We start from the raw sequence: 13,503 nt of genomic DNA, 5'->3' as shown, positions 1-13,503 counted from the left end.
TTTTTTTTTTAAAAAAAAAAAAAACCCCCCCCCCCCCCCCCCCCCCTTCGTGATACTTATCCTCTTCCAAGCAATAGCAATACATAACGAGTATATACTTTGAAAACACCTCAGCTATTTCACACCCATGACAACATATAATGTAACCCTCTCGTCTCATCTTAGACTTTTTTGGAGTAGAACCCTACAATCGTAATTCCAGTGCTTGGTATATATACGACTTGACCCGTAATCATCTACGAGCACTCGTGCATACGGGTACGTCTTGGGTATAAAAAAAAAAAAACCCCCTTTTAATATAAAAAATGAATAGATAAATAAATAAGAGTAAAACATCATCACTCTACTCCGTACAGTCTAATCTGTACCGACTACAGAACAGTCATACAATCACAATAACTATAATAACTATAATAAACTACTATACTATTACATTAATCACTATATAATTGTATATTTTATTTACAGTATATTACGGTTATTTACAGTATATTACGGTATATTACACTATATTACAGTATACATATGTGATGATGTGGTAAATCATGACGGAGAGTCTTTTTTTCTTCTCCCTCTCTCCCCCTCTGTCTCTTATTCTTTCTTTCCTTTCTTCTTTCTCTCCTTTCTTCTTTCTTCTTTCTCTTCCTTCTTCCTTCATTCTTCACACCCCCCCCCCGGAGTCATCCCCGTCATATTTTCAGCTCTCCTTTCCCCGACCTTGACATCCCTGCTAGTAAACTTGATGCCCATGTGTCCACCCGTTGTCATTCTTTTCTTCTTTCCTCTTTCCTTTCCTTCTTTTTTCTCCACTCTTTTTCTTTTCTTTTTTCTCTTGATTCTCTTTTTCTTTTCTTCTTCTTCTTCCTCCTCCTCTTCTTTTCCTTCTACCTCACCCCCTCTACACCTTCACGAGGGTGATACAGAGACCCGAGGCCCCTGCTTCCACGTTGAGTAAACATGATGAACTGCGACAAGAATCCACCAACCTACAGGAAGACAACACGTGCTTTTCCGTCACGGGCCCAGAGAAAAAAAGAACCAATTATGCATATCGTAATATCATTTTCAAGAGAGAGATGTAGGTCGAGACCATCCGAGTGATACGCATCTCCGACTCCACGTTTTCCCTATAATCTCCCCCCCCCCCCCATCAGTAACCAATGCAGACTTTCAGAGCTGAGTTGTGATACATGTGATATTATATAGCCTAATAATCTAATGCTCGTGTCTATCCATTTACTCTAATCATCCATTCGAGCTGGGTCTGGGTCTCATGGACAGACACATGTGAGATGCAACCTCGTCAGCTACACAGGGTTCTCAATCGGACGGCATGGCAAGATGCATATACATTCTCTCTTTTTTTCCTTGCTTTGATTATATTAGAAGCATACTTATTGAACAAGAAACAAAAAACCTAAGAATAGCAACAAGAATAAGAAACCTTGCAAAAAAAAAATGATATGCCAAACTGTTTCTTTGTGTGTGTGTGTGTGTGTGCAATTTTTCTTCTTCCTCTTCACATTCTTTTTTCCTTTTTCATCCCGCTCAAAACAAATCGAAGGGAAACAACAGGAGGGAGGGGGTTGAAGGAGAGTGAGGGGGGAGGGAGGGGGTGCTGAAAAAGCATGATACCTTCATGTGCTTGTAAAATAAGAAAAATAAAAAATAAAAGAGAAAAAAAAGAAGAGAGAGAAAAAAGACACCCGTGAAAGTCAAGCATACAGAGTTACAGCCGGCTTTCAATACCAGCAAAGTGGCTGTCAGCCGCCCAGTCAGAGTCAGGCCAGACCAGACGAATCGCTTCCCATATGTGGCTGGGGAGATTTTAAGTTAGTCGTCAGTAAATGTCGCATTCTTCTTCTCAGAGGGAGGGGGAGCGAGAGCGAGGGGGAGGGGTGTGTTATTAGGATAGTGACAAGGAATCGAGAGCTGAGTGGAGTGAGAGGAGAGAGAGTGAGGAGAGTGTGTGTGAGAGAGAGGAGATAGAGATAGAGAGGAGATGGAGAGAGGAGATGGAGAGAGGAGATGGAGAGAGGAGATGGAGAGAGGAGATGGAGAGAGGAGATGGAGAGAGTGAGAGGAGAGAGAGGAGAGGAGAGGAGAGGGAAAAAAAAAAGACGGAAAGAAAACATACCCGATGTGAAGAATCTCAAGACCATCCTTAACCTCCTGAGGCAGATCCTTGACATCCTTTCGGTTCTGAGCAGGAAGGAGGACAGTCTTGACTCCGGCCCGGAGAGCGCCAATCAGCTTCTCTTTGATTCCCCCGACCGCCGTGACCCTTCCACGGAGAGATATTTCGCCCTAGAGATTGAACGAGTAAGAAAGAAAAAAGTTAGTCTTCTTCTGCTGTTACATCGACGAGGGGAAACCTTCGAGACGAGTCTGTGATGGTGAGCTTTGAGTATCCGGCACGTACCGTCATCGCCATGGTCGGCGGCACCGGCTTCCCCGAGAAGAGGGAGATGAGCGCGATGGCCTGCCCGATTCCGCTGCTGGGCCCGTCCTTGGGTATCGCCCCGGACGGGCAGTGGACGTGGATGCTCCTCTCCTTCATTATGTCCGCCGACGGCTCCGACGTCAGACCCAGCTCGTACGCGTGAGCCTTGACCCACGTCAGCGCCACCTCGACGCTCTCCTTGAGCACGTCGCCCAGCTTGCCCGTCAGCTGCACCCGTCCGCTGCCGGGCATGTCCGCCACCTCGATGAAGAGGATGCTGCCGTTGCCGCCCGACGAGTACGCCACCAGGCCCGTCACGATGCCCGGCCGGCTCGTCGTCTCCGCAATCTCCTCCTCGAACCGCTCGCTGCCCAGGATGTTCTCGATGTCCTCCACCGTCAGCTCCTGCCTGTACTTCTCCAGGCTGCCCGAGTCCCTGGCCTCGGCGAACTCGACCGCCTTGGCCCGGCACACCGACCCGATCTCGCGCTCCAGGTTGCGGACCCCGGACTCGCGCGTGTACGACTCGATAATCTTGGACACCACGTCCTGCGTGAACGACACCTGCTCCACGCCCAGCCCGTTGGCCTGCACCTGCTTCGGCACCAGGTGCTGCATGGCGATGTGCCGCTTCTCCAGCGTGGTGTAGCCCGGGATGTAGATGGTCTCCATCCGGTCCAGCAGCGGCGCCGGTATCGTGTCCAGCGAGTTGGCCGTCGCGATGAACAGCACCCTGGACAGGTCGATCGGCATTCCGACGTAGTGGTCGTGGAAGTTGTGGTTCTGCTCCGGGTCCAGCACCTCGAGCATCGCCGCCGAAGGGTCACCGTGCATGCTCGCCACGCCCACCTTGTCGATCTCGTCCAGGAGGAAGACCGGGTTGGCCACGCCCACCTTGCGCAGGCCCTGGACGATGAGGCCCGGCATCGCCGCCACGTACGTCCTCCTATGTCCGCGGATCTCGGCCTCGTCCCTGACGCCGCCCAGCGAGATGCGGTGGAACTTGCGTCCGAGGGCGTTGGCCACCGACTTGGCAAGGCTCGTCTTGCCAACACCAGGCGGTCCAACCAGCAGCATGATGGGCGACTTGTCCACCTTGCGCTGCGACCTGAGCATCTCCAGCTTGGCCGCCGAGTCGGCGCCCTGGGCACCGTCCTGCCCCTCCGAGTTGGAGGAGCTACCTTCCTCCTGCGCCTTCTGGATCTTCGCATCCAGGCCGTCGTTGATGGACTGCTTCAGCCTGAGCACGGCGAGATACTCGATCAGCCTCTTCTTGACCTTGTCCAGGCCGTAGTGGTCCTCGTCGAGCTGCTTCCGAGCCTTCTTCAGCGTATCCGGCCCGAGCCGGTCGTCGGTGATGGCCGACCAGGGGATCTCGGACAGGATCTCGAGCCAGTTTCTCGTTACCTGGTACTCCTGGTTCATGGGCATCATCTTCTGAAGACGGCGCAGCTCGCGGTCCACCATCTTGGACGCCTCGGCCGGAAGCTTGGCCAGCTGCAGCTTGTTCTTGAGCTCATCCAGCTCGCTGGCGTCCTGGTCGTTGTTCTGATCGTCCCCGCCGCCGTTGTTGGCCGCCTGGCCCTGCTGAGAGACGAATGTGATTCCCGGGATGTTGGGCAGCTGGTTCTGCTTCCTCGAAGGGTTCTCGTCGAGCCTATCCAGGATCTGGATAGGCACAGAGGTAAAGGTCGTAATCTTGAAGTTGTTCTTGATGCCCCCGACCTGGCGTTCGAGGAGCTCAATGACCTTTGTGATCCTGACCTTGACATCGAGAGCAGCCAGGATCTCGAGCTTCTCTTCGTGGGACGTCTCGATCAGGTTGGCCATGAAGTCGGCGAGGAGGCCGGCATCCTTGAACTCCCTCCGCATGATGAGCATCTCTAGGCGCTTTGTAATCGAGGGAGAGAGGGGAGGTCCGCCCTTGGTCCTGGGAAGCAGGGCCGATATGCGGAGGATGGTGACGAGTTCACGAGATCGAGTCTTGAGGAGAGCAAAGAGGTCGTGGAGCTGCTTATCAGATGCGTTGACTGTAGCCCGGGTTTTCATGTTAGCAACCGATGCGTTCCGATTTTTACCCAATGGGAGCTGGTGGGACTAAGGTAAGGCGGCGAGATGCATACCCTCATCAGTAAAGTAGGTGATGGCGCCGTGAAAGAAAGGACGATCCTGCTTGATGTCATCGACCCTGATGCGAGAGGTGCCCTCGACCCTCAAGGCGAACTCGCCCTGGCCGCGGCCATCGATACCGACGATGCGAGCGGCGACACCAAAGTTGTAGAGGTCCGCCTTGTTGGCGCTTCCGGGGTTGACGTTATCAAGGGTCGAGCTGTCGACTTCCTCGCCGTTGCTGATGAGGAGCTGGCCGTTGGGGCTCACGTGGGGTGAGCCGATCGGCACGCAGGCAATGGGGACCGAGTCTACGCGGGACTCGGGCCCCTGTGTGGCAGCACTCTCGTAGACATGGGCGAGCAGGGCAGGGATGTCGGGTCGGCTAGAGGTGACGCTTATCCTCTGGACGAGTCCGGGGAGGAGGACGCTTCCTCTCGGAAGGGGGATAATGGGCAGAGCAGCTGTCTTCTGCCGCACCATGACTAGAGTCGTTGATGCAGACTGTGTGTATGCGTGTGTCGGTCAAGAAGCGGAAGTTGACCGCCGCCTAGATAGAAGGTATTGTGGTTGAATGGAAGTGTGTTGTTGATGAGGGGGTTGGGAGCGGACTAGAGTCGGGAATTCGGTGAGTCGTCGAGGCCCAAAGCGAAGAAGCCCAAGGGGAGTGAGGTTGAGATGAAGTGGCCTTAGCGCCGTCAAAGTGTTCTAGAGTACTGTAGGTACCGCCTAGCAGATGGAAGGATGGAAGGAAGGATGGAAGGATGGATGGAAGGATGTATTCAAGGATTTGGAAAAGAAGCGGTGATGGCGTGTTTGTTTTGTTTTGATGAATGCAATATTTATGCCAACGTTTTGAGGGGGAGGAGGATAAGGGGGCCAAAGGAGGATTGGGAGTGGATGGATAAAACGAGTGACGCAGCCGATGTCGCCGCTGCTCACTGGATAGTTGACCTGTACAGCGTCTGCCCCCATCTGCCGAGGCTAAATACGTAGAGCACAGCACTCACTGAGTGAAGAGAGGATGGATGCCCAGTTCTGCAAGTCTTATGCGCGATAAATCATCTATTACGGCGTAGAGCGTATAACCTACACACAATTCGCTGGCCATTTCCCGTATGCTGCTTTGCGATAGATATTCCACCGCCTTCTATGCTGTCTCTCTGACTGACAACCATGACGATTGATGCCGCCCGCCCCCCCACGGGCCATGTGACCCCAGCATTAGCAGAGCCGGGGTAGTTTTCCGTTTGCACGTGCTCACCGGAAAACTCGGTTCCGGGGGTTGCAAGTGTAGGTATTATTATATTATGTACGCGGTGCATGTTCTTGTCATCCCATCGACACTATTTATCAATTGATAAGGATGTCATGGTTAAGTCACTTCCCGCAAGAGACGGGACGCTCTGCTTACGACGATCCCTCGGATGGTACAGAAGACAGACACTAGAAACCGTTGAGCATGAGCCTCGTATGAAACCTGTTGCGGCTTGACAGGGCTGTGGCTGGATAAACGAGGCAAGGCCGCAATGGAGAGAGTCCAGATGACTCAGCAACGAGGAACAGAAAAGCGCCACAATCGCGGGGAAGAAACCACCACTAAAGCCGCCGTCAATTAAACCGTGACGCGCCTCACGCGTCCCCCACCCACCTGGACCTCAGCTTCATCCACGCAATATTCCTCTACAAACCGCCACCATGTGTACATTTCTCCCTCCTCCTCCCCCTCCGTCTCGTTCTGTGTGACCTGTCTAACTCTACCATCGCAGCTGCATACGGTGGTTATTCTACGACGGGCGACGAGTCTGGCGGCTACTTTGCCGGTGGCTCTCAGCAGGGCAGTCAGGGCGGCGGTGGTGGCAAGGTACGCTGACTTCTCTTCATCCGGTTCTCTTCCCAATCTCCTTTTATATACTTCTCTCTCCCTTCCATCTCAATCTCTCCTACAAGACAAAAAGAGGCCTGCTCCTGGATCTGACACCTCTCTCTCTCTCTCCCCAGAACTACCAGGATGAATCCCTACGGCCGGTGACTGTGAAGCAGATCCTCGACGCCGAGGAGGCCTTCAACGGCGGCGAATTCAAGATCGACAACCAGGCGGTGACCCAGGTGACGGTGGTCGGTCAGGTCAACAACTTCAAGCAGCAGCCCACCAACATCACCATCACCTTGGATGACGGCACGGGTCAGATCGACGTCAAGAAGTTCATCGACGTTGACAAGCAGGACGAGGCGTCGAATCCCGGCTTCCAGATTGGCTCCCACGTCCGCGCCTGGGGTCGTCTCAAGTCGTTTAGCGGCAAGCGCTACATCAGTGCCCACCTCATCCGCCCCATCTCCGACTTCAACGAGGTCAACTATCACATGCTAGAGGCCACGTATGTCCACCTCTTCTTCACTCGCGGGCAGCCCGGTGCCAACGGCGCTGGCGGTGACGGCATGTTTGTGGACGGTGGCGGTGGTGGTGCTGGCGCTGGTGCTGGCGGTGACTCCAACCCCGTCATCTCAGGCAAGCTGTCTGGCTGCACGCCTGGTGCCAAGCGCGTGTACAACTTCATCACCAACGCCCCCGGGGGCAACGAGGGCGTCAACATCAACATCATCACCAACGGGACTGGCATGTCAGTGCGTGAGGTCTTAACTGCGTCGGATGAGCTGCTCGGCACTGGTCTGATCTACACGACGATGGATGACGAGACTTGGGCTGTTTTGGAGTATTGAGAAGCAATATATATATATATATATATATGGTTTTACATGAAGAAGATATGATCTGTTTTCACACACACACACACACACACACTTTAAGGTCTCTTTTTCTTCTTCTCTTTTCCCTTCCTATTTCCATGGCATGTAGACGGGGCTCACTGGCAATGTTCGACAAAAGAAAAATGTATGTATGTGGTCTAGGCCACTCGGCGCTACTAGATATTACTAGATATCACAATAAAAGCAATCTGATGAAAGCAAGGACGAGAGCAAAACGCTCATGGCTCGGTACAATCTGGCTCTCACTCAAGCGAAACAAACTAGAAAGTTGCACATCGCTTAACTCATGAATGGGCAAAGGCAGAGAGGGCAATTCGGCCATGTCCGGAGACAAACCTCTCCTTCGCTTCTCGAAGCAACCCTAGAGCTAGGCATTCTCCTGGGACGAGGCAGTCGACAAGTCAGCCATTATGGGGTAAGGTTGGGCTTCACGGACCATGATGCCAAGCTTGACGGGTTCCCTCCCACGAGGGAGAGCAATCTCGTCGACGACACGGAAGCCAAACTTTTCGTACAAGGCATTGCTGGCGAGGGAGCCAGACTCGAGATACATGACGTGATTCTTGTCGTCAGCCTACTAGAAGTGTCAGGACATACTCCGGAACATAAATATATATATATCCATGATCAGAAAGAGATGGAAGAAGGAAACGCAAGATGTGACGGTGGCATTATAAGAAGAATCACCCGAAAAATGTAATACAATAGTACAAAAATGTGTTTTCCCCATGATAGTAAATATAAATATATTCAAGAGAAGAAAAAAAAAACCCCACCCTCGACACCAATCTATAAGCCGGCTGGCATACCCACAACCTCGAGCAAGGGGCAGAGTGCCCACATACACGAGATAATAGCATTGTTCGCTCCGAGATCCTATTATGCGATCCTTGGTCCGGTGCAAGAGAGGTAACACCTCGGAAGAGTACCGCACGCGCGCCTCCTCTGGTAGTCTGAGATACAGCGACGCTATGCCGCTGCGCAGCATGGTCCACCACCCGTCCGTATCTGTACCTGGAGGGGACCTGTGTCGTGGGTTTCGTTCCACTCCTCATCACGTTGCATCGTCAGTCATATAAAACCATACAACGAAGCAATAAGAACTCTTCTACCCCACCTCCACCCGGGAAACGAGCTGTACTACCAGATAGCCAGGGCGTCGTAGCCGGGACCGATGGTCGTCACCAGGCCGGCGTGAGCGTGGGATGCCCACGACTGTCGTCATGAGGGAGACATGGAGGTCCCATTTCTTCTGCTCCTCGGAGAGGCCGTCCAAGATATACAGGCTCAGTGGGTCCGTGACGAACGAATTGGCGAGAGAGGTCCCCGCCACGACACTCTCATCGATGTTGACGGTGCGTACGGCATCGAGATCCCACGCCGACGGTGACAGGGTTGTCTTGCCCGCGGAACTTGCTTCCTTGCTCGCTTGGTAACTCATGGTTGTGTTTTTCGAGGGGAATAGTAACGATTATCCTGCGAGGCTGTCGTCTTGTGTGAATCTCGTCGATTGGTGGCTATCATCGATGGGGAGATGCAGGAGATCGACGTCAATGTGTGTTGGAAAAGGGAATGATAGCAAAAAATGGGCTTTAAGATTACCTTTTTTTTTTTTTTTTAAAAAAAAAAAAGTTAGAGAGAGAGAGAGAGTTCAGAACGTTCCTCTGTTGATCACCTTGAGCGGTAATGTCGAACAAAACTGTGTGTGATGATTGAGGAAGAGGTTTGCAGACTTGACAGAGAAAACAGACATGGACCATCCCATGGCATACTCACCGGGGATACTACTAAACATATTTCCTAGAACAAGGCCGAGTGTTCGTCACACGTCCTTCCGTCACACTGAGCTGCAAAGAAGTCTGCATTGGGGAGGTAGAGGCGATTCACGTACATAGAAATATACACAACCTGTTTTGTTCGGAGAGGGCGAACCAGGTATCGTACGACAACGCCAACCATTTCTTTTTCTTCGGTTTCACATCAACCTAGGGACGGGTACTGTAAACCGTAGATAGGGACCGAATCACGACGAAAGGCTACGGCTACATAGAGATAGTATACGTGATGGTGGGTGATCCTGTTGGACTTATAGTGTTACCACCAGCCCCCCTAAAGTCCTTTCCGTATGCAATGCAGGCCATCATACGGGACAATCATGTTCGGTTACAAGGCATTGAGGCTACCATATCACTCTCCATTACCTTGCGGCTAACTGGAGGTTCTGCTTCAATCGAATGCGCCTTCTGCATTGGGGTTACATCGCCACGCTGCTTATCGCCGATGCCGACAACTCTTGCCGTTGACGAGGACACGGAAGAAAACAAGAGGGTTTCGAAAGAATAGCATAGGTAAGCATACACGTAGCCCGCTTCCTTGAATCGGAAAAAAAGAAAACTTTCTAGGTATGAGGGGGAAAATGGTATCTCTATGCAAGCCCGAAGCAGACAGAATAACGCTGGCAGCCTTGGTGCAACGACAACAATCCTTTGTATTTATGTTTCTTCTCGTTGGAAAAAAGAAAAGCAGACGTGACGTTGTGGGTGACTTCCTTTCCAAATTAATGAGCCTCTTTCTTTCTGCTCGCTCTCACAGTTCTCAGTCCTTGACGACAGCAACCCTCTCACATGCGGCGAATGTCCGTTTCGCCGAGGTAGGCGTCGAGACCAGAGTCGAGGTGCTCCCACCACTCAAAGAGCATAGTGTGGCAGATGAGCTTGAACCAGGGCGTGAAGGTGAGGCTGGGGTCATCGAGCTGCTTTTTGAGGCTATCAGGCGTGACGTACTGGGTGGCCTGGACTTCGTTCTCGTTCGGGTGGACGTCAACTTTGGCCTTGATGAAGAGTATGTAGTCGACTAACAACAAGACACGCAAAGTTAGCCATACGTCTCCCTCCCTCCTCCTCTCCAACTTTTTTTTTTTTTTTTTTTGTATTTTTGCTCAGAGGGAAATCGGGTCATTCACTCACTCTCGTGCTCTCCCCACTTTCCGTCGCTGGGAGCCTTGTAGTGGATACGGGTGAGGAACTTGAACTTGTCAATGGGGACCTGATCGTTCTTGATGCCCAGTTCCTGGTCGAGCTTGCGCTGGGCGGCGCGCTTGGCACCCTCTATGGCCTCGGGAAGCGTGGATCCCGTCTCGCCAGAAACGGCCAGAGGGTGAGAGCAGCAGGTGTTAGTCCACATGTCGGGGAATGTGATCTTCTCCGAGGCACGCTGCTGGAGGAGGAGCTCGTTATTCTCGTTGAACAGGAAGACGGAGAAGGCACGGTGGAGGAGACCCTTGTCAATGTTGGATATGAGGTGGCCTTTATTCACGCGAGAGCCATGTCAGTCGATTCCCATGCGCGCGCGTGCACTCCGAAGAGGGAAGAGCGGTGGAGGATGGAGAATAGGGCAAATACAAATCTTCTTGCTGGCCTTGCCGATGGGTGCATCGTCGTAATCCAGGACGATACAGACCTCGTCCATCAGACGGATCTGCTCCTCATCGTGACCGTCGAGGGCCTCGGAGCTCGTGTCGATGTCTGGGAAGAGTCGCAGCAGGGTGTCGGCCGTGATGGTCTCGGCCGTCGTGGTGACGGTTGTCGTCGACATGGTTGCGGGTGTCGCTGTGTTTCTATCGCCAGGAGAGTAGGTGGGAGAGCCACTGGGCTAATGCGGTCGGGATGAGAGCTTATATATAGTATACAAGATATATATATATATATATGTATACCGGTATGGTAAGAAAGAAAAAGATATCGGGCCTGCCCCAGGTCTAAACTGTAGACGGAAAGTGAGAAGTGAGAGAGAGAGAAAGAAAAGAATGGGCGGCCCCCCTGGTTTGTTATGCCCCTCCAAGAAGAGAAGCTTTGTTACCTCTCCATATTGGATGGATGGCGAGAGACTAAGAGGGGAAGGTCGACAAAATAGTCGCACAAGAATGGACCGATAACAGCGTTGTAGTTGCAGGGATTATTTTGATCATCCTCTCATTTACTAAACCGGGGGCTCAATCAGAGGTTCTCGGCCTCCACGATGAGATTATGTGTGGTTACCTATCACCCTAAATGACCTCAACGAGGACTCTTGTCACAACTAACATATGAAAATCAACTATTGATATTGCCCCCTTTGCGTCAATCTGCATTTAAAATCTAGCCAGTCTTGGGACGCACCGGGTCACACCAAACACAGCCCCTCACGGTACTAACCCCCTATATGCATCAATACAGTATTATCACTATATCCCACCATCTCAACAGGTCACGCCCCAATCGGGAGAACCGCCAAGCCAGAGCATAGAGAGTTTCGTCACTGACACCTCGACGTTGCTCCATTAGCCACGGCGGCGACAGAGTCACCACCACCAGCATTTACAATCATCAGCTCGCCTGTCGATCTCTTCCCTTCCACGCTGGCTCGGGTTACTCTACAGAGACATCAACTACCACACATTAGGAGGTATTCACTATTACTCATTGTCCGAATCCGCCCGCGGCCTCTCTCCTCTCCCTACCCCTGCGACAACGACAGCTTGCCTCCCGACGCCGCCGCCGACGCCGCCGCCAACCGACCGAGCTCCCGTCATGGCCCCCAAGATTGAGGCCCAAGAGGTCGAGACGTACTGGAATATATTCTCTTCAAGGACTGGAGGTGGAAAGTACCTCACGGGAGAGCAGGCTGCCCCCGTCCTGAAGAACAGTGGACTGCGTGACGACCAGCTCGAGCGCGTGTGGGATCTAGCAGACGTGGACAATGATGGAAATCTCGACTTCGAGGAGTTTTGTGTGGGAATGAGGATAATCTTTGACATACTCAACGGGGTACGTTTTATGCGCCCCCACCCCCAACGCCCCTCGTCCTCTGGGCCCCTTCCCTCCCTCTCCCCTCGGATATGGAAGACTAATGCAGTTCTTTTCCGCGTGCCAATAGGAGTATGTCGATGTTCCACCCGTCATCCCCGACTGGCTGGTACCGGAGTCAAAGGCCCATCTGGTTCAGGCCAGCCGGGCTATCACAGGGAAACAGACGCAGTTTGAGCGGGTCGAGGACGAATCGGATGACCAGGGCCTCAAGGATGGCTTCGACTGGTACATGAAGCCTGAGGACAAGGCCAACTACGACCAGATCTACCAGGAGAACCGGGACATGCGTGGAGAGATCTCTTGTGGGTGTTGAACTTTTCTGTCCATCATCTCTGTCTACCAGAGTAACCAGCCTATACATTCTCTTTTTATGCTGACTGACCTTCGATCACCCAGTCGCCGCCCTAGAGGGCTTATACGAGTCCCTCGACGTTCCCGACACGGACATCCGGTCGGCGTGGAACCTGATTAACCCCTCGGCGTCGTCAACCATCAACAAGGACGCGTGCCTGGCCTTCCTGCACATCCTCAACAACCGGCACGACGGGTACCGCATCCCGCGGTCGGTGCCGGCGTCGCTACGCTCCAGCTTCGAGCGCAACCAGATCGACTACCAGATCGACAACCAGCGGACGTCGCGCTGGGCCACAAAGGCCGACGACTCGACGAGTACGGGGCGCAAGACCAAGTTCGGCGAGCAGTACCTCACGCGCCTGGGCCGCAGCGGCTTCAAGACGGCCGGCACCGACTTCTCCACCGAGAAGACCGAGGACTGGGAAGAAGTCCGCCTCAAGCGCCGCCTACAGGACCTCGAGGACAAGATGCGCAAGGTAGAGGAGATAGCTGAGCGCAGAAAGGGCGGCGCCAAGCGCGACACCAAGCCCGCCCTCGTCAAGAAGGAGCTTGACCAGCTCCTCGACTACAAGCGCCGCCAGCTGCGCGAGCTCGAGGACGACTCCGGCGCCGACTCTGGCGGCGGTAACCTCAAGACCATCTCGGACGATCTCCAGACCGTGCGCGAGCAGGTCGACGGCCTCGAGGCCCATCTCGCATCACGGAACCAGGTTCTCCAGGAGATTCGACATGAGATTGAGGTAGCAAAGTCTAGCTGAGGGACGCATAGTGTGTTTCTAATTTTTTCTTAGTCATAATATTGTTTTTGCTTTTTTGTGTAATAGATACGTTTGTTCTTATTTGCATGTTATTCTTTTGCTATATTACAGATGCTCTCTATACTTTTTTTTTTTTCATTTCTCCCCCCCGGTCGACCGGAGCTGGCGCCTTGAGCCTGCTCGTCGCAGGAGGGTTGACCGTCCCTTGGTTCGAACGTGTCTC

The 13,503-nt window shown here is 52.8% G+C and overlaps 5 protein-coding genes across 5 annotated transcripts; 2 read left to right on the top strand and 3 right to left on the bottom strand.

Moving 5' to 3' along the window:
• Positions 1-1,729: 1,729 nt before the first annotated feature.
• GMORB2_0424 (uncharacterized protein) lies at positions 1,730-5,035 on the bottom strand (the record flags this gene model as incomplete). The annotated part of the gene is made up of 4 exons (XM_035462410.1): positions 1,730-1,817; positions 2,138-2,307; positions 2,423-4,473; positions 4,567-5,035. 4 exons carry the CDS (start codon positions 5,033-5,035, stop codon positions 1,730-1,732), a joined length of 2,778 nt encoding a protein of 925 aa, XP_035325340.1.
• A 1,215-nt stretch (positions 5,036-6,250) lies between these two features.
• GMORB2_0423 (replication factor A2) lies at positions 6,251-7,193 on the top strand (the record flags this gene model as incomplete). Its single annotated transcript, XM_035462409.1, has 4 exons — positions 6,251-6,254; positions 6,322-6,416; positions 6,554-7,138; positions 7,179-7,193. The coding sequence occupies 4 exons, from the start codon at positions 6,251-6,253 to the stop codon at positions 7,191-7,193; spliced, it is 699 nt and encodes a 232-aa protein (XP_035325339.1).
• A 1,236-nt stretch (positions 7,194-8,429) lies between these two features.
• GMORB2_0422 (acetyltransferase) lies at positions 8,430-8,762 on the bottom strand (the record flags this gene model as incomplete). Its single annotated transcript, XM_035462408.1, has 1 exon — positions 8,430-8,762. One exon carries the CDS (start codon positions 8,760-8,762, stop codon positions 8,430-8,432), a length of 333 nt encoding a protein of 110 aa, XP_035325338.1.
• A 1,179-nt stretch (positions 8,763-9,941) lies between these two features.
• On the bottom strand, positions 9,942-10,915 carry GMORB2_0421 (isopentenyl-diphosphate Delta-isomerase; the record flags this gene model as incomplete). Its single annotated transcript, XM_035462407.1, has 3 exons — positions 9,942-10,174; positions 10,288-10,626; positions 10,723-10,915. 3 exons carry the CDS (start codon positions 10,913-10,915, stop codon positions 9,942-9,944), a joined length of 765 nt encoding a protein of 254 aa, XP_035325337.1.
• A 974-nt stretch (positions 10,916-11,889) lies between these two features.
• GMORB2_0420 (actin cytoskeleton-regulatory complex protein END3) lies at positions 11,890-13,280 on the top strand (the record flags this gene model as incomplete). Its single annotated transcript, XM_035462406.1, has 3 exons — positions 11,890-12,126; positions 12,236-12,470; positions 12,565-13,280. 3 exons carry the CDS (start codon positions 11,890-11,892, stop codon positions 13,278-13,280), a joined length of 1,188 nt encoding a protein of 395 aa, XP_035325336.1.
• Between the last annotated feature and the right edge of the window lie 223 nt (positions 13,281-13,503).

The sequence above is a fragment of the Geosmithia morbida genome (assembly GCF_012550715.1).
Source record: "Geosmithia morbida isolate 1262 chromosome Unknown scaffold_0, whole genome shotgun sequence".
Taxonomy (NCBI): domain Eukaryota; kingdom Fungi; phylum Ascomycota; class Sordariomycetes; order Hypocreales; family Bionectriaceae; genus Geosmithia; species Geosmithia morbida.
The sequence above is the reverse complement of the archived record's forward strand: the minus strand, read 5'-3'. Positions and strand labels throughout refer to the sequence as shown.